General features: G+C 42.0%; 1 protein-coding gene across 5 annotated transcripts in view; it reads right to left on the bottom strand.

The window, feature by feature from the left end:
• Positions 1-26,567, bottom strand: part of DISC1 (DISC1 scaffold protein) — a 356,419-nt gene that overhangs the window by 14,704 nt on the left and 315,148 nt on the right. For 4 of the 5 annotated variants that reach the window (XM_019419015.2, XM_019419010.2, XM_019419007.2 and 1 more), the window contains one exon: positions 12,660-12,936. The exons of the other annotated variant lie outside the window; for it this stretch is intronic. In XM_019419015.2, coding sequence (XP_019274560.2) covers positions 12,660-12,936 — 277 coding nt within the window. The remainder of the gene's footprint in view (positions 1-12,659; positions 12,937-26,567) is intronic. 5 annotated transcript variants of the gene reach the window in all.

Genomic DNA, 26,567 nt, shown 5'->3' with positions numbered 1-26,567 from the left:
ATGGACAGAATATGGCAAAGGTGACTGTCCTGACATCCAAAGCCAGCTCATAATAGATGACGTTTTCTCAGATCACATGCCCTGGAACGCGGTCTCCATGCAGTGAGGAAGCCCAGGGTCCATGGTCAAGCCATGTGTGGGTGTCTGGTTGAGACTCCCAGTGCTCTTCATGCACTAGGCTCCTCTTGGCTTGAACTTTGTAACGTTTGCTTCCATTTTTATTTTTAAATTAAATGTGGCAAGGGGCGCCTGGGTGGCTCAGTCGATTACGCGTCCAACTTCAGCTAAGGTCATGACCTCACAGTCCGTGAGTTCGAGCCCCGCGTCGGGCTCAGTGCTAACAGCTCGGAGCCTGGAGCCTGCCTCCGATTCTGTGTCTCCCTCTCTCTCTGCCCCTCCCCCGTTCATGCTCTGTCTCTCTCTGTCTCAAAAGTAAAATAAAACGTTAAGAAAAAGAAAATTTTTTTTAAATTAAATGTGGCAAAAAAAAAAAAAAAAAGCCAAAAAATGAAAACCTCGCATGACCATATGACTTGATAATAAACACAGCACCCACTACAAAGTCACTGGTGTTCCTAGCTGTAATGGAATTTTGTAGGATTTGCGATTCGGAATGGATGAATTACAGGTTGTTTGGCATTTCAAAGTGGCTTTGAAAACTCTCCACTAATTCGCCCCATCAGCCAGACGTGGGTGGGAGTAAGTCTTCAAATGCTTCCAAGCTCCATGATCCAGTCATCCAGCTAACGCTCAAACAGTGTGGGGCAGAGACGGCCCTCCCCACGAGGCCCCATCCAAATTGCTGACCCACAGACCTATGCGTACAGCAAACGGTTGTTCTAAATCACTAAGTTGGGGTGATCTGTTATGCAGCTGTCGTAGCCAGCACGGCAGGCTATGCAGATTTTACCGCACAGGATCCCGCGTGGGTGGGGGGGACTGTTGAAGAATGCCAGCCGGAAGTACACTCCCACCGGTCCCAGCTAAAGAGCCACACCCAACACTGACTAGCTCTTGAAACGCAACCACATGCTAATGCCCACGCCGGGCCCAGGTGGGGAGGTCCCAGCCGTGCTCAGAACTGCAGCAATGAGCTGAGATGTTCAAGAAGGAGATCTTGATGAGCCACCACTACCACTGGTGCCTGGTCCCCAGATCCCTGGCTCCCGGTCAGATGTGCAGGCAGGGCTACGAACCAGCGCAGGCACACACCCTCAGCAACATATCTGCTTGCGATAACACCAACAGGGCCTCACTCCCTTCTGCCTTTGGGAGAATTGACTCTTCCTGTAGCAGACGTCTCCGCACAGGAAGGGGCTTCCAGCACAAGAGGTAGAAGGAACAGGCCAGTGGATTTCTGCCTTGGTGTCTCACATTCACCCCGGGGGGCACACTCTCTGCATGGAATGGCTATGTCCTCCTCAGAACGTGAGTGTGCACATTCTACAGTCACGCAAGATGGCAGCCTCTACGGGAAGCATCAAGCATGCTTTCTCTCTTGCCTTGAGAACGCCTTTCCTGAGTGTGTTCTTTTAAGCCAGTGGGTTTTAAGGCTTTATGCCACAGAGATGACGTGGCAGGAGAGCAGGGGGGGCTTTGCCATCAACCATACCCCAGTTTCCGATTTTATCCGCTTTATTTGTCTACACCCCGATGGAGAGTTAAGACAAGCAAAGGAAACAGGAGCTATTAAAGGGGTTTTGTTTGCTTGTTTGTCTTTCAAAGAAGTTGTTCTTCCATGAAATCTTTAACAGAAATCTCTGGCATTTCTGTTAAAGGGAACTGTAAGTCAGCCATACTGTTCGGGAGTCGACAGCTTGGGATAGAACTGTGTGACAATGAAACCCCTCATCTGAACACCCACCTTGTTTTCCAGGACATCAAATGCAAGCATTTATAAAGGGCCACCTCAGTCAGGGCCACTAAGGATGTCATGAGCCCTTCCCGGAGGATCTTGATACCTAGGAGCAGAGAGAATTGGAGCTGGCAGGGGGGGACTTAGAAATGATCTAGTTCAATTCTTCCTTTTGTACACATGGAAAGCATCTCAAAGAGCCTGAAGGTCATACACTGAGAAAGGGGCAGGTTGGGGTCTAAGACACAGATCTCCCCTATCTAGCAGGTTCTTCCCTCAGAGTCTGACTTAGCCGTGCAGAGGGGAAACACAGAAAGGGATTCTTGTTGGGCTGGCCCAGGGTGGGAATTGAGGGGAAGGGGAGGGCACAAAATGATGATGGATAGAAATCAGAGAAGTAAACGGTGCCTGAAGATGTGACCTCTCCTCTCTTCCACCCTCAGAACTCTGCGAAGTCTGCTCTGATTCCTGGAGGGCTCTGTGTCATTAAGGGGGTGCGTCCTCCAGGATTCAGACACGTATCAGCTGGAGGTGGTGATAATGGACACAGGACAAGCTGGCTGCAGGGGTGAGCCAGGAACCTTTTGTCCACATGCCCATAAACCATGAGGCTGGTTGGTAACATTCGTTTCCATTTGCATTATTAAATTAAATGTGGCAAAAAAAGAAAAAAAAACCCAAAACCAAAAACCCCACATGACCGATCCTTGATAAATAAACACATCACCCACTACAAAGTCACTGGTGTTCCTAGCTGAAATGGAATTTTGTAGGATTTGCAATTCGGAATGGATGAATTACAGGTTGTTTGGCATTTCCAACTGGCTTTGAAAACTCTCCAGTAATTTGCCCCATCAGGCCATCTTTTCAGCAATCCAAAGTATGGCTTTTTTTTTTCCTTTCTGTACCTCTATCCCCTCACTTAGCCCTAGGAGGATTTTTCCCTATGGGTCAGAATGAAAGAAACATCACCAGGTAAATGGCCACACTGTTCAGCATTTCCCCTTCTCTGCCTGGCTAATACCATCTCTCTCTTCAACCCCCTGCAAATTCAGGGTGCCTGGGTGGCTCAGTCAGTTAAGCGTCTGACTCTGGATTTCAGCTCAGGTCATGATCCCAGGGTTGTGGGATCAAGCCTCATGTCACGCTCTGCATTGAGAGTGGAGCCTGCTTGGGATTCTCTCTCTCTCTCTCTCTCTCTCTCTCTCTCTCTCTCTCTCTCTCCTTCTCTCTTTCTCTCTCTCTCTGGACCTCTACCCTTGCTCTCACGCTCTCTCTCTCTTAAATAAAAATAAAGACATTAAGAAAAAAAAAAGGGGCGCCTAGGTGGCTCAGTCGGTTAAGCGTCCAACTTCAGCTCAGGTCATGATCTCACAGTCTATAAGTTTGAGCCCCGCATCGGGCTCTGTGCTGATGGCTCAGAGCCTGGGGCCTGCTTCAGATTCTGTGTCTCCCTCTCTCTGCCCCTCCGCTGCTCATGCTCTGTCTCTCTCTGTCTCAAAAATAAATAAAAACATTAAAAAAACAAACAAACAAACAAACCCTGTAGGGGCACCTGAGTGGTTCAGTCGGTTGAGTGTCCGACTTTGGCTCATGTCATGATCTTGCAGCTTGTGAAATCGAGCCCTGAAGCGGGCTCTGTGCTGTTAGTGTGCAGCCTACTTCAGATCCTCTGTCTCCCTCTCTCTGCCTCTCCCCCACTCATTCTCTCTCTCTAAAAAAAAAAAATATATATATATATATATATATATGTTAATATTTTATTTATTTTTGAGAGAGAGAGAGACAGAGTGCAAGCAGGGGAAGGGCAAAGAGAGAGGGAGACACAGAATCTGAAGCAGGCTCTAGGCTCCCAGCTGTCAGCACAGAGCCCAACGCGGGGCTCAAACTCATGAACCACGAGATCATGACCTGAGCTGAAGCCAGACACTTAACAAACTAAGCCACCCAGATGCCCCTATATATAATATGATATGATATGATATGATATGATATGATATGATATATATTATATATAATATAATATTCATATATATAATATATATTAACCCTAAAGGTTCCATTTCTTCCCCACTTCTTCTAGGAAGGCTTCTGGATCCCTTGATCTCCTATACCACCTCAACCCAGTTAGGACTCAAGCATGTTACTTTTTTTAATGGGTACATACACTCCTGCTACTTCAGAAGGTAGCACAGGGTGTCTTGCCATCCCTGAACCCAGTGACTAATGCCCTGCCTAGCACTCCAGAGGTGCTCAGTAAATATTTGTGGAAGAAACAAATGGGGATCCTTCTTTACACCACGTCTAGAGGAAGCTAGGCTGTTTCTCATTGCAATGCCCGTGGCATCCTCTTGCCAGAGTGCGAAGAGCCAGGCGGGAGGCCGGTGAGGACACCTCTCTGAACGCAGTCCCTTTCCCTCAGTGCAGACAGGAACAGGCTTGCCTGGGATCCATCCCTGCTTTCCAGGGTCACTGGCGAGTCCCTTGTATACAAATGCATCTTGCAGGTGCCTCAGAAAAAAAGCCGTACATCTCCCCTTCTGTCCCACATGGGTGCGATTCGGGAGCACCAACTCGGCCGGGCGGCATTTCAGATATAATTTGCCTAACTCACCTCATGACCAAAACCTATAGACTTGAATGTGTGGGCAGAAATGTTCAGCTGTGTTGAATCAGCGATGATGCCAAAAAGCTATCCTACTCACCAAACCCGGGAAGCGTGATTTAAAACAGAAAAGAGGATTTCCTTTGCCGGGCAGGATTTTCCCATCAAAATGACTTTCTACAACATTGATTGACAAAAGTTTACCCTCAGATCCCAAACTGCATTCAGGTGCTAGTCTGAACAGATGCCAACATCTCACACTCTGGTGAAAACCAGTCACACACTCCGTGGCCCGGGGCTCCCAGAACTTTTTTACTTAGCCGTATTTCCCAATCCTTGCCTAAGACATTTCGAACATACCAACATTTAACGTTTTCGTTTTAAAACTAGAGCCCAGACGCAAAGGATAGGGAATATATTACGTAATAGTAATTGTTTCGAAATGAACAAGTATCTGGTAAGTATCTGGTAACAATATCTCCTCAGGCTGCACCTAGAGCGGTAAGGAAATCATATCGATTATTTTCATTCTGAGTAGAAAATGCGTGTGAACAGGAAGCCGTGTACTTTACTTTGCTAGTTAGGCAGATAACGCCGTAGCTGCCAACTTTATTTATGAAAGGCTCCCGCCCCTAACAGAGCACACATTTCCAGAAATGTTGTCCATCACTGGTGATCCGCCACAAATCTCAGCAGATGGGCTACACCTTGCGTTGAGTCAGTGGACCGAGAAGTTTAAACTGTTGATTTTTTTTTTTAATGCTGTCAGAAGTACTTCCAAAGGGAGAGGCAGTGTGATGTCTGAAATGGGAAAACCTTATAACCAAAGTAAGAATTATTGCTATGATTTCAAAATTCACCTGATAAAATCAACAAGGAACTTTTAGGTCTACATGTCATGTGGGAAATGCACTGAGTTGGGTGCTACCCTTCAAAGCATCAAATACCCTCCCCCCTCCTTGCTAGGGAATGGGGTCAGTGAAGGCAAGAAGTCCCTACCTTGGATACCCTACTCTTTGCTGTAACTCAACAGCTGACTTCGACCCCCGTTTTCCTTGGCCACGTGCTAAGGCATCAGCAGTAGCTGCATATCCATAAACGTATTTACTTCCTGCACTAAAACCCACAGGCTACATAATAAAGAAAGGACAGGTGACAGAGCAGTGTTCCCTTATGATTGGCAAGCCACTTGCATTAATGGATCACTTGAGCCACGGCAGTAGTTAAGTTTAAAAAAAAAAAACTTAACCCCGCACTGCACATATACATACCTGCAAAAAAAAAAAAAAAAAATGTGACTTGAGCCTCATGATGTTTGTTCTGCTGTTAAGATTCATTCCCTCTTCTATAGCTTGAGGTAAACCAGATGTGATTACCACCATCCGTGAGCTTAGCTGATGCATTAAAGCATTTCCTTAGCTCGGTATTAAAATCACAGCCTTAAATATGTTCCTTTGGGCTGTTTTCCAAAATATTTGCTTGGCAAATACATTCCAGGAATGCTATATGGTTTTCTTTTTCTTTTCTTTTTATTGTCCACATAAAGAATATTTACCTAAGAAAAACTCCTGTCCGTACTACAAATAATATCTTGTACATCTATTTGAAATAGACTCCATGAGTATTTGTCTTTACACATGAACCATTCTACAGTCATTAATGCCAGCAAGCAGAGAGGCACAAATTAAGAAATTGAAGGCATATCTTTACTACTCCATGTAATACAAGTATTCATCCAAATACCCAAGTTATATGGCTACACCCGGAGTAAGTGGGTATTTCTTTTAAAAGCATCCAGATGTTGTGAGTGGTAAGGAAAGCATTTGAAATATTTAGATGTCTTTCGGTCAAACTGAGCAATAAATTGTCTTCACGTATCTGCACACTTATCACAGAGAAGGTGCCGAGAAACAGGTTCTAAATAGGACCATTTAACAGAACAACAACAAAAGTTGTTTCAGTAAAAGAAAGAATGGGCTGTTAATTTGCATATGTTAATTAGCCTACGGTTTCCAGATTACAGGAAGGACAACGTTTGAAAGGCTATAGTTTATATCACATGATCACTCAAGAGAATTTACACTGTTTTCCTTTTAGCATACATCCGTTGAACATCAAAGTCCAATAAGGCCAGACTCTACCAGAAACTTCGAGGAAAAATCTGTTTGTAAATAATAGTCATGCCATCAGCAAGTACTTAGATAATTTCTATGCAACATAAGCATTCAGACTTGGGGGGTAGTGATGCCAAATCCTAAACCCCTTTTGTATAAGAAAATGAAAACAGAACACAGTTGGAGGGATTCCACGTGAGGAGAATGTGCTCTGTAAACTGCCTCTTGCCAATACTGATAAAGAGGAATTATGAGAACAGAATCAAATGACAACTTTCACCTGTGTTCATTTCAGATTAAAAATTTTTGCATTTCTAAATATTTTTTTCCTCGTTAGTATAGTGGTAAGTATCCCCGCCTCTCTGAATATTTTTTGTAAACGATGCAAATATGAAACTACCAGAATTACTGTTTTTAAGTGCCAATGGGGGCTTCAGGGTGGCTCGGTCAATTAAGCCTCTCTTGATTTCAGCTCAGGTCAGGATTTCATGGTTTGTGAGTTCAAGCCCCACGCTGGGCTTTGCGCTAACAGCGCAGAGCCTGCTTGGGATTCTCTGTCTCCCTCTTTCTCTGCCCCTTCCCTGCTCTATTTCTCTTTAAATTAATTAATAAAATAAAATAATAAAATAAAATAAAATAAAATAAACAAACTAAGTAGCCTGGGTGGCTCAGTCCGTTAAGCATCCGACTTCGGCTCAGATCATTATCCCACCGTTCCTGAGTTCGAGCCCTATATCGGGCTCTGGGCTGACAGCTCAGAGCCTGGAACCTGCTTTGGATTCTGTATCTCCCTCTCTCTCTCTCTCTGCCTCTCTCCACCTTGCACTCTGTCTCTGTCTCTCTCTTTCTCTCTCCCCAAAATAAATAAACATTAAAAAAATTAATAAATAAACAAATGCCAATGTTTAATTCTGGTTCTGGATGTCACCCAGTAGGAGGAGAGCTCGTCTTCCGCTCTATGCAGACCCAGGTCTCCCACCTGCTCAGGCTCAAAGGGGCGGGAAGTTGTGACAGCCAGCTTGTGGGGTACAGGAAGTTCCTGATTTTAGCAGCTCCGGCCCCGGAGAGGTGAGAGAATCAGACAGAGCCTAGGCATGACAAGAGGGGCAGAGGGTGAATTCATTTTGCAGAAATGTGCAACCCTGCATTTTAAAAATCTCTCAGCAACTCCAAAGAAACCACCGCACAGTCCTCAGATAAGCCTCCAGCATTACAAATGCCGTTAGTCCTTGCCATCTAGGAGGTGACAATTTTCTATCGATCCCTCAGCCTTCGTTAGTCAGGGAATGACAAGGAATTTCCAAGGTGAAAGAGTCTCCAAGAGCCCCCCAAGGCTGGTTTCTTCAGAAGCACTGACCTACTTTTAATTAGTGAAAGAAATGCCACAGTTAGGCCCTGGAGCACAGAAACGTGGTTCTGTGGTTTTAAAAAAAGGAGGCAAAGCAGGCTGATCAGAAGAGCCCACTTCCTTTCCTTGGGCAGGTGAAGGAGGCTGAGTTGCTGACAACATTAATTAACTGAGAGAAGCAGCAGGAGCCGCTAAATGATGACAGTGGAAGCCCCTGCTCCCTGCCCCCCCCCCTCCCAGCTTGCCCTGCGGCTCTGCGGCCTCTCAACAACTCGGGGCCAAGGCCGGGGCCAGGGCGGGGGCCAGGGCGGGGCCCCGGGGAGCCTGCGCGCTCCTGCTCCTATCGGATGAGCTGTGTTTGGTTCTAATTCTAGGTATGCCAGCTGTACCTGAAATTCTAATTACACGATTTAAACAAACACTATGTAGAGCAATGAAACATTCACGTGAAGGAGACTTCTTGTCTCTACATACGCCAAGGTTCCAAACCTTGGGAAAATTCAGTCATGTTTGAGAGAGAAAAAAGAGGAGGCTGACGACTGTTTTGCAAGTGCTCTGTCCATCTCCAGGGAAACCCAAACTGGAAAGTGTCAGCGATGCATTATTGTTGCGGTTTCTGCAAGACGGGCCACGAGAAGAGGAACTAGGAGGTGGTTTGAGAGACCTGTGTCCTATAATAAAAGCTACACCGTCTGGCTGTGTCTTATTGCGAATTTCTTTCGTCACGGACAGCACGCTGGCTATTCCAATACTGCGGGAGAAAGCTCTGGTCCTTTGTTGGCCTTTTTAAGCCTCTTTGGTGGCAGCTTACTGGCTTGGAAAGGAAGCAGCTGGGGTTAGGGGAGAGTGATACTGTCCAGGGAACTCTGCGGGAGGGGAGCCCACTTTGTAGTAAAACCAGAAAGCACCCCAGCAGGACAGTCTGCAGACAGGAAAGAGAGAATTACGCAGGTATTATGGCCAGAACAGCGAGTACAAAAGAGCGACTTCACAGTGGAGGAAGCTGGCTCACTGATTTCCCCAGCTCCTGTCTGGCCCCGGTGCAATTTCTGCACCGTCTGTAAACCGGGGCCAACAGCAGCTGATTGTTTCCAGAGTCCGCGGAAAGGCTTGCGGGCCAGCAGTAATGAAACAGAAAAAGAAGTGTTCTTCCAATCGGAGGAAGTGCATGCTAAAATTGGCCCTTGGCCCTGTGGCCGAATTCCTCTGCAGCGAAGCCCCAAGCAAATGACTTTGCCTTAATGGGCCCAGCTGTAAAATGGGGGAACCCGCACGGAGATGCACACGGGGTGAAAGCTTTAATTAACGAGAAACACTCCCACTCGTTACAACAACGTACAGCGGAAATGCACGTACCCACGTGGGCCACTTGAAGCACACGGTGAAGGCTCTGAGAATCCGTGCCCCGGTGGGCCTCCCTAAGAAGCCAGCAATTTTTCATGGAGGATTTGGGTTATAAAGAAACTGACTGCCTTCAGGCGGTCATGCTTCAGTAGAGAAACCCTGTGCGGGATGGCCAGCCCCAGCAGGGAGTTCCAGAGCAAAACCAACTCCCAGCTGCAAAGCGAGTACACGCTTTAGCCACTGGGTAAGCCCACAAGTACCCAGACTTCACTGGTTCCCTGGAAAACCCAGGCGGGAAAACGGGAACACCTTCCTAACGAGCCTGCTGCTATCTAAAATCCCATCTAAATACAAACAAGATTCTTCCTTTATTAAACTTTTCCTTTCTTGGATTATCTCCCACTAATTCGTTGCCTGCTTCTGCTTCTTGATAAAGAAAGCCAGGTATATTATTTTTAAAAGGTCTTAGGGAAACTTGTGGTTGCCAAAAAGGAGAGATAACACCCCCCCAAAACAACAAACCCATTTTTTTTAAGCCTCTCCTCACTGCTAGATGCATTATTTTATTGAAATCCTTACAACCTCACAAGATAGTTTTTATTGTCCTCTTTTGGGGGGGGGGGGGGGAGGGGCAGGGTGTTTAGTGTAAATGCAGCCTGTGGATGGTCTAACTCTGAGGCTCAGGCTGTCTGCCTCGCTCTACTGTCTTAACGAGAGCCCCGAGCCGGGTGCCCCGATCCCAACACCTATAGCCTCGCTCTTAAACAGGCGGATGTTATTTTTAAAACTTTGGTCACCCTTGTAAAGTTATAGATGATAAAATTCACTCTGTTGTCAAGTTACAGACATAGGTACACGGTCAGGTAACTACCACCACAATCAAGGGACAGAATGGTTCTGTTACACACACCCCCAAATTCCTCTCTGTTGCGCTTTGTGAATCATTCTCTTACCCCAATTCTTGGCAACAGCTCATTAGTTTTGCCCTTTCTAGAAAATATCTACCCATCTTAATACATCTGCCACTCATGAATTCAAAGGGTGACCGACCACCCTTCGATGTGAATGTAAACCCAGAAAAGCGGTAAATTGGATGAGGCCTGGCGCAGGACACGAAGACATCACTGAAAGTTTAGCAAAGCTTTAAAATACCCTCTGTCTCCCCCACCCCTACCATGATAGCAGCAAAAAAAAAACAAAAAACAAAAAACCTGTGGGAAACCCTCAGAATTTCAGTGGGTGGTGGGGAGCTGGGGGTGGGCCCCAGAGCTCAGAGAAGGAGCCACTGTAGTTCTGCTCCCTGGGGTACAGTCTGGGCCTCCTCCTCACCAGAAACTTTAAGTATCATTCCATGGTAAGGCTCTACACTATTCTTCCTTGGCTCTGAAGCTCCTACTTCTAGGCAAACAGAGCTGTTTTCCCACAGTCAGACTGGGAGGTGCTTACAATCTTGTGCCCCCCGGTAGGTGCTTTATAATCTTATGGAGGAAGAAGAATCCTATACCTGGGAAAGTCATCCCCCAGAGAGCCTGGAAGAACAGATGAGCACAGCAACAAAGGAAGGGAGGCAGGGAGACAGACTCCGCAACAGGTGGAATTTGCTGAACCAGCCCTGAGCTCCAGGGAAGGCCCATGTCCCAGCCTGACCCCCCTCACACACCTGGCTTGACCCCTGCCTGTCCTGGCACTGAGCTCCTGGGAGCCCACCGTGGGCAGCCAACCCTACCTTCAAAGCCTAGGACCCTGAGCCCACTGTTTCTTCAGCTCGGGGCTCCCATTCGCTTGCTTGCGCGCCACTTCCCTCCACACCAGAATTTTCTTTCCAGCCGGCCAACTGCAACAGGCAGCGAGTTTTCAGTCACTCTACCAACAGGGCTGGTGGCCAGGCTTTGGGGAGGATTCCACCTGCAGTGTTTCAGCTAACAAAGGAGTTGAGATCATCTATAGCCTAATTTAGAGCCTAATTTATGAGGCCAGCAGGATTCCAGAGACTGACAATAGCCTTCCTTCTCAGAAGGTTATTCAATTCAAATATAGGATCAAGTATCAATTTCCCAAGCAGAAGGCGGTGACTGTAGCATGTGTTGTCAGCAAGTGTCTGCTCTCTGGGAAGACCAAGGGCCTACAGATAGGACAGGCAGGCCTACCTGGGGGCGGGGGACGTGGTAGCAAAGGCCCAGGGAGGGGGGGACCTCTAATGTCAAATGTGAGCCGTGAACATGAAATGACATGTTCCCCCAGCCTCACCAGGCTTTTGCTTCCTTTTAATATTCAGAACACCTGGGTAACTGGCCAGAAAAAGCTCCAAAGACCCCTGTTGTGGTTCTAAAATTGGAAAACAAGTTTCCTAGAGTCCTTTTATTGTAAGTTGTCTTCCTAGGGTTGGAGAGGTTGGGGGGGAGAGATGGACTGGTGAGAGAAGGGAAGGGGAGGGGGGAAAGGGGAGAGAGGAGAGGGGAGGGGAGCTCTTCTCTGTTAATCTAGGTCAGCCTTGGAGTAAAATGTTATATAAATCCACATTTTCATTATATATATGATATATATCATATATATATATATATATACACACATATATATACATGTATATATATATGTGTATATATATATGTATGTATATATATATGTGTATATATATATATATATATATATATATATATATCATAAGCCAAGTATTAGGTTTTCTAAAAAAATGAAAAGAGCATGGGACGCCTGGATGGCTCAGTCACTTAAGCATCTGACTTCGACTTAGGTCATGATCTCGTGGTTCAGGAGTTCAAGCCCCGCATCAGGCTCTGCACTGACAGTGTGGAGCCTGCTTGGGATTCTGTCTCCCTCTGCCCCTCCCCCACTGGCGCTCGCTCTCTCTTTCAAAATAAATAAATAAACTGGGAAAAAAATTTAAAGCAACGAAAAGAGCATATTACAAAGAGCATAAAGGCCCATTACCACCTTGTTTGGGCCAAAACAAAGGGATATGTGCGTATATTTGAAAATGTGATTCTAATAAATAATGATATATAGATTCTAAATATATAATCAAAATCACAGGTGACATATGTAATAGTATATGCAATAATTATATGTTATATGTGACGTATATGGCATATGCTATATATGGTAATTATATACCAGGTTTATATTCTAACTCTAGCCATTAAATTAGAACATAGAACTAAATATGCCAAAAGTGATTTTTTTTTTGTTCTTCTATATTTTAAACTTCCACAAAGATTCTACGTTACTTTGTAATCATATTCCAGGGTTATTAAAACCTTCAAAAGTTTGCATGGTTCAATGGGTCGCCCTCCCAATATTTACTGTTCCCATTTGGAGGGGGGATCCAGAGTACCCCTCAGGGTAGGCCCCCTGCTGGGGCTATGGGGATGGACAGACCTCCTTCTGTTCGCTGCCAGCGCAGTGCAGAGATGCGGTCAGGTGAACCTGCCACTCTTCGAAGGCCTGCCAAGGGATCCTCCTCTCGTCTTCAGAGTGGAGCCTGGAGGGGATGGCAGGAGAGGCTGTACAGGTAGCTCCCCCTGAGTCTTCTATAAGCCTCTCCTCTTCTGTGGACAGGGCGCTCCTGGCCTCCCGGAGCTGCAGGCTCTGGATGAGCAACCGACAAGCTTCCAAGTCAGCTTCCCACACTTTTCCAAGCAGTGGACACTTGCAGCTAAGACCCAGGGGAAACGAAGGCATGAAAATGTATTCAGTGACATTTCATCCTACCAACTCAATAGCCTGTCTACCTGGCTAAAAGTTAGCGAGTCTTCTTACTGTTAACAACTGAATTTTATATAGTGATGGACTGTTTCCACCAGAAGGTAGAGAGGGGCCAAATATGTGTACCGTCGAGTTAAGAGTGAAATAACCCTTGGTCCTTCGTAGCTACTTGTTTTGGATCTGTTGTAATACAACACGGCCTCTGCTCGTGTCTGTGCTCTAGCCCTGCTGGCTTCCTTTGAGTCCCCAGGCTTGTCCAACTCACCCAGCTAAGTGCATTTTCATGTGCTATTTCATATGCCTAGACTGTCCCTCCCCTCCCGCACACTCCCCTACCAACACCCACTCAGCCAACGTAAATGAATGAAGCAGTGCATAGGTAGTATAAACCATGGCAACAGCTATGCAGCTTCAGTGGCAAAAAGAAATAAGGAAGAGTGGACTCCGGCTAATGGGAAGAGTATATCCAACTACAGACAGCCCTCCATCAGCCCAGGCCAACTAAAGTTTCAATTCCAACCGAAGGAATATATGGGCTCGATGTTCACAAAAACTTTGATTTTTCATGAAAAAGCAAAAATCTGGGATTTTATAGGAAAACAAACATGATTCACCTCTCCCTTCAGCTTCAGGCTGGATATTTTCTAGACATCTGTCTTCCCTTTAACAACCCCTCCTTCTACTATGTCTACTAATCTGCTATGCAATGTATCTATTGTGCTCTCAATTTCAATTACTTTTCAGTTCTACAATTTTTATTTCACTTTCTTTTCTACATTTCGGTGCTCTGTTTAAATGATCTATCATGCCCTCCAGCTTCTTAGGCATATTAATCATCATTATTTTAAAGCCTACATGTATAAATGATGAATTCTGATGGAAAAAGAATGAGACAGAAGCAACATTATTAAAATATTAGCTAAGAATGTCAAAATACTGACAAGGGATATCAAATTACACGTTCAGGAAACACTACAATCCTAAAACAGGAAAAATCAAAGGAAAAAAAAAAATGCTCCCGGGTTCATCCCAGTGAAACTGCTAGGCACCAAAGCCAGAATAAAATTCTTAAAAGCAGCCAGATTAAAAAAAAAGGCATTAACTTCAAAGTAATAATAATACGGGTGACAGAAATGGTAGAAGCCAAGAGATGATAAAACAGTATCTTTAAAATGCTGTAAGAAAATAACTGTCAATCTATAAATTATACAATCATTTTCAATTTCCTTCAAAAACAAAAGTAAAATGAGGATATTTCAGATACATAAGAACTGAAATAATTCTTTGGCAACACATACAGAAAAAAGGAAAGGATCCCGGTTGAAAACAAGGACATGAATAAAGAAATGAAAAACAATGGGAAGAATAAATATGTAGGTAAGTCTAAGTAAATGTGGATGTAAAAAACAGCAATAGTTTTTTTGTGATCTAGAATATGTGTCGTATTAAAACACATGACAACCAGCACAAAGGGAAGGAGGGTCCTTGTGTTGTCCAGAAAGCAAAAGAGTGCTCATTTATATCAGACTTTAAAAAGTCAAAAAATCATATGCAACCTTCTATGGTAATTGTAAAACAGGTTAAAAGAGTATATAACTGACAGACTAATACGAGAGAACATTTTAAAAATTAAACCTCCTTTATTGTTGTTTTGCTATAATGAAAGCAGTAAGGGGAAAATCAAATATATTAGATTTACATTAAATATAAACAATAAGGATTGTATTTAAAAGGCAAAGGTTTGAGACTAGAATAAAAAAAATCAAAATCTATATGTTGCTTACAAAAGATATGCTTTAAAAATAAGGATACAAAGAGATGACAAGTAAAAGGGTAGGAATGATACATTATGAAAGCATTACTCTTCAGTGGGAAAAGGACAGTTTTTCAATGTATTATACGTATATTGATTGAATATTACTATAGGAAAAAAATCAAATCATGATTACTGGCTCACTTCATACAAACAAGTAGATTGTATATCAAAATGTGAAAGCTAAAACATCAAAACTCCTAGAAGGTAATGTAGGATAACATCTTTATGACTTCATAGTAAGTAAAGATCTCTTAAATGAGATATAAAAAGGACAAGCCATAAAGAAAAAAATGATACGTTTGATTTCATTTATATCATGAACTTATATACTCAACAAAAAAACACCACTGAAAGAATGAAATTATAAGCCACAGAGTAGGAGAAATTATTTGTAACACATGTAACCAACAAAGGACTGATTTGAAAACATAGCAGGACTCCTACAAGTCAATAAGAAAGAGACAGACAACCCACTTTTTATTTATTATTTTTAATTATTTATTTTTAATGTTTATTTTTCAGAGAGAGAGAGAGGAAGCACAAGCAGGGGAGGGGTGGAGAGAGAGAGGGAGACACAGAATCCAAAGCAGACTCCAGGCTCTGAGCCATCAGCACAGAGCCCGATGCAGGGCTCAAACCCACAGACCGTGAGATCATGACCTGAGCTGAAGTTGGACGCTTGACTGACTGAGCCAGGTGCCCCGACAACCCACTTTTTAAAAAAGGCAAAGACCGAAACAGGTACTTCACAAAAGAGGACTTCTAAATGGCCAGTAAGTAACTGATGAAAGGATGCTCAACACTATTAATCATCAGGAAAATGCATGTTACACCACAACATGATGGACTACACATCAACAACATGGCTAAAATTTGAAAGTCTGACAATACCAAGTGTCAGAAAAGGTACAGAGCTATTAATATTCTCACATACTGATGGTGGGAGTGAACATGAATGCAGTGTCTTTAAAATCTCTTTGATGGATGTACTGATGTTGAAATCATGTCAATCATTAAGACCTAGCAATGCAACTCCTAAGTATGTACTCAATGAAATGCATATATTGTCAATTCTCATATTCATGGTGATTACGTTCCATAAAGTCACCACGACCGCTGACCTAGCCAGTACTGAACAGGTGCTCCCCAGGGAAATGCAGGGTGAAGCTCCTGCCAGCCTCTGGTCACAGCATTTTCATCGACCAATCAATATATAACACTTTGTTATATGTGTTTCTGTTTGAAGACACGGTATTTAGAATATACTGTTGATTCACTAACACTGAACTCATGGACAACAGCACTATAACTCATGCCTGGACATACATTATTTTCTCCATGCAGCACATCACAGCCTTCTTGCCCTTAGGAGAACTAGACAACACCTCAGCATTCAGATTGGGCATCATTTCATTTCATTTCATTTCGTTTTTTTTTTTTTTTCTATTTTAAAGAGAGAGAGAGAGAGAGAATGCAAGCAGAGGAGAGGGGCTGAGGGAGAGACAGAGAATCTCAAGCAGGCTCCGTGCTCAGCACCTAGCCTGATGCGCAGCTCAATCCCACAACCCTGGGATCATGACCTGAGCCAAAATCAACAGTCAGAGGCTCAACCAACTGAGCCACCCAGTTGTCCCAGGCACCATTTTAAATAGTGAAATCACCATGAGAAAGTGCAAAAATTTAAAAAACATGACACTAAGTAGACCCTGAGAATGACACTGGTATGTAATATGAGAACTGTAAGAAGACAGAGCATTGCCTTGTTTGACCTCAGTTGAGAACATGCACGTCAGGTGACTCGAATTTTTCACCACTCTGTGCATGTCTATGAATGACAGTGAAAGCGCTGCAGGTATTGAGTTCAGGGTTACAAATAAATTTTAGTGAGCAGGCAAATTCACAGAATCTATGAACAATGAAGATCAACGTATACATTGATCATACGACATTGACTGTAACAGCCAAAACCTGGGAGAGAAAACAAACATCGTCAATGGAAGAATGGACAAATGGTGTGGTATATCCATTTGTTGGAATATCACACTGCAAAGAAGATGAATAATTTACCACAGTCGGCAACAGTATAGTGATCTCATTAACACAAGGCTGGGAGAAAACAAAAAGGTAAAACAGGAGGCACAATGATTGCATTTATTTTGTACTTGAAACTATGCCAAACTAATCCATGGTGTTAGAAATGAGGACGGCGGCTACTTAGGGGAGGAGGGGGATGATGACAATGAGAGGCACAAAGAGCAAAGAGCAAGAGCCAGAATTAGAGTCTCACGTGAGAAGCGACGGTCCTCCGTTCGGCATGCTAGACTCACCCTCTAGCTTCCTAAGCGGAGCCAGGCTGACAGGTGCAAAGTGGCATCTTGTTTAAGGTTTCATCTCGCCACTAAGATTGGTTCATAGCCACTCAGGTTTTCTCCTATGAATTTTCCTTTCATATCCATTTCCTATTTATTCCTTTCTCAGGTTCCCCGTGCCTTTTCTACGGTTTTTATTCAAGGAGATATTTTATTGCCACTTCAATACCTTTATTTTTATAGCCTTGCTTAAATTTTTTATTTCTTCTTGGGTCCAATTTGACCCATTATCTCCTTTATAGAAATCAATCCATTTTCTAATGGATTTCGTATGTATTATAATGTTTGCTCCTAATTCCAAAAATTATTTTTAGAACAACTTGTGTTCCTGTATAAAGACAATTCTCCTTTTCATTATTTATTTACTCTTCTGATTTATCTTGTTTAGTCTTATCAGAGGTTTGCTATCTTATTAATCTTTTCAAAGAAACACCCTTGCTTTGTTAATCTTTGTTATTGATTTTTGTTCTCTATTTCCTTGATTTCTGATCTTATCTTTCTATTTCCTTTTTCTCATTTCTCTGGATTTATTATCTTTTTATTAGCTTCCTTTGTTAAAGCTTAACTTGTTGGTTTCCTTTTATTTTTTATTTTCCTCTCTTGCCATTTTAATTTTCTGAGAATTATATTTAAAGCTCTAAATTTTTGTCTGAGTTATAATTTAACCATGTCTAATACATGCTTAAGTTTGAAAATTATTGAATATTTTAAATATACAGAGCAATATGGGAAATAATTTCACAGACATCTTTATATCTACTGTCAAACTTATTGATTTTTAATATTTTCCTGTAACTGCATCAGATCTAATTCCAGAATTGACAACATTATTTGACCACAAACCTTATATTTAGTGCTTTCGTTGTCTTTCCTCATGATTACCTTTTAACTCAATGACCATTTAATAGTACGCTTTTCAATTTCTAGATAGAAGAGTTTTTTTCAGATCCCTTTTTGTTAGGTTAATATCTAATTGTATTGCATAATGGTCAAGAATAAACTTTATAAAATTAATTGAGGCTCCCTCTACCACCTAGTACTTGATAGTTCTTTGTAACTGTCCCACATGTAGCCAAAAGAAATCAGTGCTCTGTTTATTGCATCTAAAGCTGAGGCATATTACATTATTAAAATTTTTTATTCATTTGCTCTTTTTTACTTGCTTCATCTACCAGTTTCTAAGATGAGTGTTTTACATTTCCTACAATTAAATTTTTCCTATAATTCTTGATTCATTTATTTCTTCCCATAGTTCTATTGACTGGTTTATGTATTTGGGGGGGGGGCGTTGTTTGTTTGTTTTTTTATTTTTTTATTTAACTTTTTTTAATGTTTATTTATTTTTGAGAGAGACAGAGAGACAGAGCATGAGCAGAGGAGGGGCAGAGAGAGAGAGGGAGATATAGAATCTGAAGTAGGATCCAGAGCTGGACGCAGGGCTCGAACTCACAGACAGTGAGATCGTGACCTAAGCCGAAGTTGGATGCTTAACGGACTGAGCCACCCAGGTGCCCCTTGTTTGTTTTTAATTTTTTTTAATGTTTATTCGTTTTTCAGAGACAAACAGCAAGTGGGGGTGGGGCAGAGAGAGAGAGGGAGACACGGAATCCAAAGCAGGCTCCAGGCCCTGAGCTGTCAGCACAGAGCCCGATGTGGGCCTCGAATTCATAAACTGTGAGCAGAAGTCAGACGCTTAACGGACTGAGCCACCCTGGAACCTTGGTTTATGTATTTTTGGATTATGATGTTGGACATATTTTCCAATCATTAAATTTTCTACTGCTTCTTTTCAGTTCATGATGATCTTCTGTGTTCGTATGATATTTGTTTGTATGATACTTTGTTAGTGTTAGTATGTGTTAGTATGATATTTTGGCCTTAGAATCGATTTTGTCTGATATTATAATTGTTATTCAAACATACTTTTAGTTCAATTTTTCCTGGATTAGATACATACCATCCTTTATTTTCAATTTTTATGTATTTTTTTTTTTTTTAAATGAATCCAGCACAAAACATTTTGTTGAATTTTCTAAAAATCCATTCTGGGATTTTATCTTTGGGATCAGCACCTTTAAACCACGCATTCACAAGTACTGTAATTATTGTGTAATTGTTGCTATTTTTCTTATTTATGAAACCAAGATTATTACTTTTTAACAAGTTTTATGTCTTTGTTTCTTTTTTCCTACCTTCTTTTTTCTTTCTATTTAATTCATATACAATTGTGAGAAAGAATACGGACGGATCCCAGGGACTCTTCACCAAGTTTCCTGCAAATGGTAACATCTTGCAAAATTGTAGTGCAATTATCACAACCAGGGAGCAGACATTGGTACAATCCACTGCTCTTGCTCAGACTTCCTCTCATGTGTGTGTGTGTGTGTGTGTGTGTGTGTGTGTGTGTGTGTGTGTGTTGGGCAGTGAGTGTGTCTATAGTTCTATACAATTTTATCACTTGTGCAAGTTCATGTACCCACCACCACATCCAAGATATAGAACAATTCCATAGCCACAAGGATCCCTGGTCACATTTTATAACCATCCTCACCTGTTCCTCGCTGTCCCCCACCTACAGACTCTGGAAACCACTATCTGTGCTCCATTCCTGAAATTTTTCTCACTACAAAAATGCTACATAAATGGAATCATAAAGTATGCAGCCTTGGGGACTGGATTTTCCATTCAGCTTATGTCCTTGCAGATTCATGCACTGCTTTTTATTGCTGAGTAGTGTTCCATGCTATGCTTATACCACAGTTTGTTTACCTTTTCACCTGCTGAAGGACATCTATGATGCTCCCAGCTTGGGGATATTATGAATAAAGATTCTGTGAATATTTACATATGGGTTTTTGCATGAAATTCATTTTTATTTCTCTGAAACATCCAAGAGTCCAATTGCTGGGTTGTATGGTAGTTACGTATTTGGATTTAAAGAGCTGCCAAATTATTTCCCAGAGGGACCATACCAGTTTACAATTCTACCTGCAATGTGTAAGTGATCTAGTTTCTTGGTACCCTCAGTAATATTTGGGGCTATTGCTGTTTTTTTCCTGATAGTTATATAGTGGTAGCTCACTGTGGTTTTAAGTGGCATCTTTCTCATGTATAGGGATGTTGAGTATCTTTTCAAGTACTTATCTGCCACCCATACACCCTCTTCAATGAGGTGTCTATTCATGTCTTTTGCCTATTTCCTACCTGTATTGATTTTTTTTACCATTCAATTTTAAGAATATGTTCTTCCTTTATTCTAGACACTAGTCTTTTGTCAGATACGTGGTTTGCAAATATTTCCTCCATCTGTAGCTTGCTTTTTCATCCTCTTCACATGGGATTTGAAAGAAGTCCAATTTATCAATGTTTCCTTTTAATGAATCATGCTTTTAGTGTCAAGTCTTAGAAATTTAGCCCAACACTTACTCCTATATTTTCGTAAAAGTTTTATACCTTTATATTACACATTTAAGTCCATAATCCATTCTAAGTTAATTTTTATATAAAGTATGAGATTTAGGTTGAAGTTCATTTTTTTTTTTTTTTTTTTTTTTGGCCTGTGCATATAGAATTGGGGGTTGTTTTCTTTCATCCTTTGAAAAATATGCCACTTCTTCCTGGCTTTTATGGTTTCAGGTGAGAAATCCACCATTATTCAAATTGATGTTCTCCTACAGGTAATATACAATTTCTGTCCGGCTGCTTTAAGGTTATTTCTTAGTCTTATAAGCTTTCAGAGATTTAACTCTGATTTGTTTTGGTGTGGATATTTTTGGATTTATTCTATGGGAGGGGAGATTTTCTTAGCTCTTGAATCTGTAGATTTGTGTCTTTCACCAAATTTTGGAAGTATTTAGCCATTATTTCTTCAAATAATCTTTTAGCCTACTCTTCTCCTTCTTTGACCCAATGATAGGCGTTGGACTTTTTGTTATTTGTCCCCCAGGTCTCTTAGGCTCTGGTCATTATTTTTTCTGTCTATTCTCTTTTGTTCACATTGGGTTAATTCTCAAGTTCACTGATTCTGTCCTCTGTCATCTCCACTCAACTACTGAATCTTTCCAGTGAGATTTTTATTTCTGTTTTTGTATTTTCAGTTCTATAATTTCCACTCAATTCCTTTTATATAACTGCTCCCTCTTTGCCAACATTTTCTTCTTTAGAATTTGCAGCTCCTTATGGAAACATTTTTGATGGCTGCTTTAAGATCCTTGTCATGTGATCCCAACATCTGATTCATCTCCATGTTGACATCAAGTAATTGTTTTATTCACATTCAAGCTGTGATTTCCTCTGTTTTTATTATTACTAAGGATTCTCGATTGCATCCTGAAAAATTTGGCCATTATGTTATGAGATTCTGAGTCCTATTTAAATGTTTTATTTTAGAAGGCAATAATCGTGGTAGGTTTATCACACAGGTGCTGTTCTGCTTTTATGGGTGATGGTTCCAATTACGTTTTAATTTTAAGAGACTTTGCAGTGAATTTGTGATCTTCTTAGGGAGAGCTGTTTGGGTTTGGTTTTATCTGCTTAAAATATCTGTTCCCATTAGGGCTTCCACTGGTCCCAGCTGAACTGCCTGAGGCGCAAAGGAGATTCCCCAGGCCTGGCCACTGAATGTCTCTAGGAGGGAAGGGGAGTCTCCGGCCAGCAGGAAAGGAGAGCACCCCCCACCCCGCCCCGTGTGCTTATCATTAGCAAGTTACCCCCTGTGCTACTGATGCATTCTCACCTATGTTGTCTGAGGGAATCCCATTAGATGGAGTAGAATGAGCACACCTGGGCCACACCTTCACCTACCATCAATTCCCTTCCATGCTGCCACCATCCCACCTCCAAGATGACATATTTGTATATATATTGAGGCTTTCTTAGTTCTAGGTTTTTACTAAGACACATTTCTGTTTTCTCATAAGTTTTCTATTTCATCAACAGTAAAATTTACTAAGTATTTTTCATGCCCTCTTTCACATAGCTCATACTGGACTTATTTTTCATCTTGTTAATATATTTCATCCAAGAATGTGTCAAAGAATACCAGGTATGGCAAACATTTTAAGGACTTCCAGGTCTGAGAACATCTTTATTTCATACTTAAACACTAAATAATAATATAGCTTAATATTTTGGATTCAACACTCTGAAAATATTATTCCACAGCCTTCTTGCAGACTGTGTTGCTATTGGAATGTCTGATGATCTTCTCTTAGAGTCTTCTCCTTGTCTGTTATATATAAATTTTAACTACAACCCATTGATGTTCCACCCCTCACCCTTTTCTGTCCTGTTCTGTACTTGATCAAGCCCATCTGCCTAAAATCTTGTATCTTTTCCTTCTTCTGGGGAACTTTCAGTCACTGGTCTCTCAAATATTTCCTCCCTCCCCTCTATTGTTTTCTTTCCTTCTGGGATTCTTTTTAGATGAACGCTGATCAAATAACTCTATTGCGTATTGCTTAACTTATCTTTTCTATTTTCCTTCTTCCTTTCTGTTCCTAATGCCCTCCAAATACCTTCTGATAGCTTCTGGCTCACTAATTGGTTCTTCAGCTGAATTCATTAGGCTGTTCATCCCACATACTGAGATTTTTTCTTTTAAACTTTTATATTTTACGTTCCCCAAATTTCCATTTGGGTTTCTTTATGACTTCGTCTTTTACTTCATGTCTCCTATATCCTCCCTTCTCTTTGGGAAATACTTAATATGTTTATTGATCATCTGTAGTGTCTAATTATGTTTTGTCAGGTATAAGTCCTTCCACTTGTTCTTTTAAAACAGTTACCCTCCTAATAAGTCTCATTTCTTTTCCATATGTGTTCAGATTTCCTTAGGCATATTAACTGTGTTGGTTGGTAATGAGTCCTTGTGGAGGAGATAATGTCAAAGCCCTAATTGGTGCCCATCCTAATAGGGGTATGTCGTGGGTGGGGCACCATCTCAGGGAGAAGTGTCTCGGGTGTAACAATCTGTGCTCCTGCACTTGCAGGAATACATGGGGTCCCTCGACTGTAATTACCCACCCCTCAGGAAACAGGGAGGGCTCGGGGAATGTTCAAGATCCAAGCTCTCTGTTTGATGCCCCCCCATAGCAGTGCTTCTCCGAAGCTAGTGTTCTAGTTCTTTCTCCCTGCCTCACCAGTTGGCAGGTGCTTGTCTGCTTCCAGAAGCAATGGGGTAGGCACGGGCCTTCCCAGGCAATGTGAGAGAAAGGAAAGGGCATGCCTAAAAACCTCTCCTCCACTTTATCTGTTCCTTCCCTCTATGGGGACCAAATCACCTCCATCTGCCTGAGCGATCCTCAGTTATTTCTATTATTAACTTGACAGATCCATCTGCCTGTCTGGCTTCTAATGGTCAGGGCAGGGCTGGATTCAAGGGAAAGATTCAGCAGCCCAGCTCTCATAACTAAGGAAAAATGTTTGCTGCTTCCATCAGCAACTTTCTACATTACAGCAATCTGAATACTGTAAGTTCATGTCACTTTGTTATTTGAAAAATACATTTTGTGTAGTTTTGAGTGAAAGTGGGTTTGTCCTGAAATATCTCCCGGAAGACACACATCAAAGTCTCAAAGTCTACAAAGCCAATTTTAGAGACTCATGCTGAATGGTAAGTAAATCTTGTAGATATAAAATTGCAGTGTTTTATTATAGCCCATGTAATAATTTCATCAAGCTTTAGATTTTTAAAATACCCTTTTACTGAATTCATTTGTGCTAAAGAGAGTAATGGTTGATTTCAAAGTATTGAGATGTTTTGCTATTCCTGCAAAGGAGAGTAATTAAGTCATTAATAATAATCCCTTAAATGAATGACTCACAGCTACTTGAGCTATGTGAGATCTTTGGTGATGTTTTACAACCAGTAATGAGGCAATTTAAAGACACAATTTCAGTATTGGGGGGAAAGTTCTTGAATAGAGAATTGAAATTCATTATTTCTCTTACTCCTGCCAGTTGGAAGTGAAATGAGGCCTCACAGGTCATCTGATCATGGCTTGAATCCTTATGGAACTGAGACCTGTGTGTGTTATTTATGGGGAACGATGGTAAGGGAAGGAGCAAGAAGTTTGCAGGTAAGCTTCCACCCCTTTTCGGAATGGAAATACTGAACTGTAACACAGACATCAAGAGTTTCAGTTCTTGGTACCAGACTTTCTTTCTTGACTTATTCATGTTTTTACTTCAAAGGCATTAGCGTCTTACCAAATTCTTTGGACACTTTAAAGATAACCAGGTTTTCTTACAGAACCAAAATGGAATAAAATATCAAACCGATACATGAATGGCCAATGGTACTATACTTTCACTGCAAATTGTGTAAACACCGACAGTCCCCATACTTCTGAAACTTTTTCATTCCCTGGGAAACAATGACTTAATCTCTAATTTTAAACAAAACTGTTGTTACCAGAAATATTTACATTGTACTGCTTTGTCTTCTATTTTCCAAAAAAGAAAAATTAACACAATTCTTCACTGAACAAAGACCTTTAAACATTTTAGCCTACTTCCCACAATGCCATCTGAAAATATGACAAAAGGACATGTAGTATACGAAAGAGTGTTTGTCTAGGAAACTGTTGTAGACACAGTTGTTTGCTGAGCCAACATGTCTTCCTCTTGTGGTCTCTCCTAACAGAACTTAGGTAGTATTCAGGTAAGCAACTCCCCTCCCCCCTGCCTTTAGGACATTTTGGATAGTGACTCCTCCCTAGCTCTTCAGGTAGACTGTGATTAGTTGAGAGCAACCAACCTATAATATTCTACCAGACAAGCCTTTATAGTCCAGAGGTTGGCCACACAGAGAGCTGAACCATGTCTTGTGGTCCATGCTGGGATGTTGGCAGGTGGGGAGTAGTTTTTACTCTCTCTCCCAGTAGCAATGAGCAAAACACCACCCTTATCTGTCTATTGACCCTAATGGAATCAGCCTGTAGACAAAGCCTATGCATTATGAGAGGAAATGGCTAAGAAGAGAAACGGAAAAAATCTGGTTTTTGATGACAAGCTGAGTTGCTGAATCAATCAACCCAACTGCCCATCCTACTCTTTTTGAAGCCACTTAGACCTGGCGTTCCTATTAACTGTGACCAAACACAAAGCTGATTCAACCAAAGTCAAATGACTTTGGCTGGAGTTTAGCCTCAGCTACAAAGGTTTGGTGACCTTTGGGAAACACTTTATCTCAATTTGAACTTCAACATTTGTAATATAATAACATCTTTTATGTCTATCTCACAGGATAGATTATAAAAAGGAAGCTACAAATGATACATACAATATATAACAGTAAAAAGTACATAAGTTCTCAAATCTTGAATTGTAGGAGGCACTAACAAAATGAAAATCACTTGAAAACGTACACGGTGCATGATGGCCAAGATGTGACCATTGAGGTCCATATTACTTTATGATTACAATGTTAAAAATAGAGACTGGTTGAGACCAATGATTAACTCCACCCAAGAGTCAACCGGCCAGCAATAAGAAAAGGTATTTTGCAGAAGGGTGATGCAGTTTACTCATCACCATCATCATCATCCCCATCACTATCACTACTGCCATCATCGCTGTTGTTAACAGTTATTGGTCACGAGATGTCCTGAGAATTGTTAATCTTCAAAACAACCTTAAGAAGTAGATATTGCTGCTACATTGTGTGAGTTCTAAAACATAATTCAAATTCTCTGACACTGCTATAGTCGAGAGGTAGAGTCTATGTCCTCTCCTTTAGAATCTGGTCTGGCCTTACTTTCTTGTAATCAACGGGTCATAGCGGGAGTAATGCCACACAGCTTCTAAGGCTAGGTCAGAAAATGCCCTGCAGCCTTCACCAGATGTTTTGGGACCCTTGCTCTGAGGGCAGCCCAACACCATGCCAGAAGTCTATCCATTCTGAAATCTTCACGCGGGAGAGACTACATAGAGTCACTAGGTCAATGGCATCAGGTGCAATCTCGGCTGATGCCCACTGTCAGCTGCCAGCCACGTGAGTGAGCCATCTTGCCTGTCCAGCCCAGCTGAGCTGATGGAACCAGAATCTCCACCTCATGTCACAATCCCAAGGGAGAACTGCCTACCCGAGCCCTAGCCGGGCTATGCCCCACAAAACAGTGAACAAAGTAAACATGTGCTGGGGCAGACCTCTGTTTCACCAGGTGAGAAAATTAAGGCATCTTCAGAAATCAAAGAGATGTTCTGATCACCAGCATGATCAGCCTCCTTTTCCTATGGTGGATGAGCCAGAGAGCCATGGGTCCCAGAAGTCCTTCCACCTTTGCCATCTATTTAAAACTCTAAGTAACGAGTTACTTTTTACCCCCCTGCATCACTCCGTGGTACACACCAGGTGAAGAAGGAAAGAGAATACCCCCAGCAATAATCAGGTAG

Source organism: Panthera pardus, unplaced genomic scaffold (genome assembly GCF_024362965.1).
Source record: "Panthera pardus isolate Hobbes unplaced genomic scaffold, ASM2436296v1 HiC_scaffold_22, whole genome shotgun sequence".
Lineage (NCBI taxonomy): Eukaryota > Metazoa > Chordata > Mammalia > Carnivora > Felidae > Panthera > Panthera pardus.
Note: the sequence above shows the minus strand (reverse complement) of the source record. Positions and strands in the feature narration are given on the sequence as shown.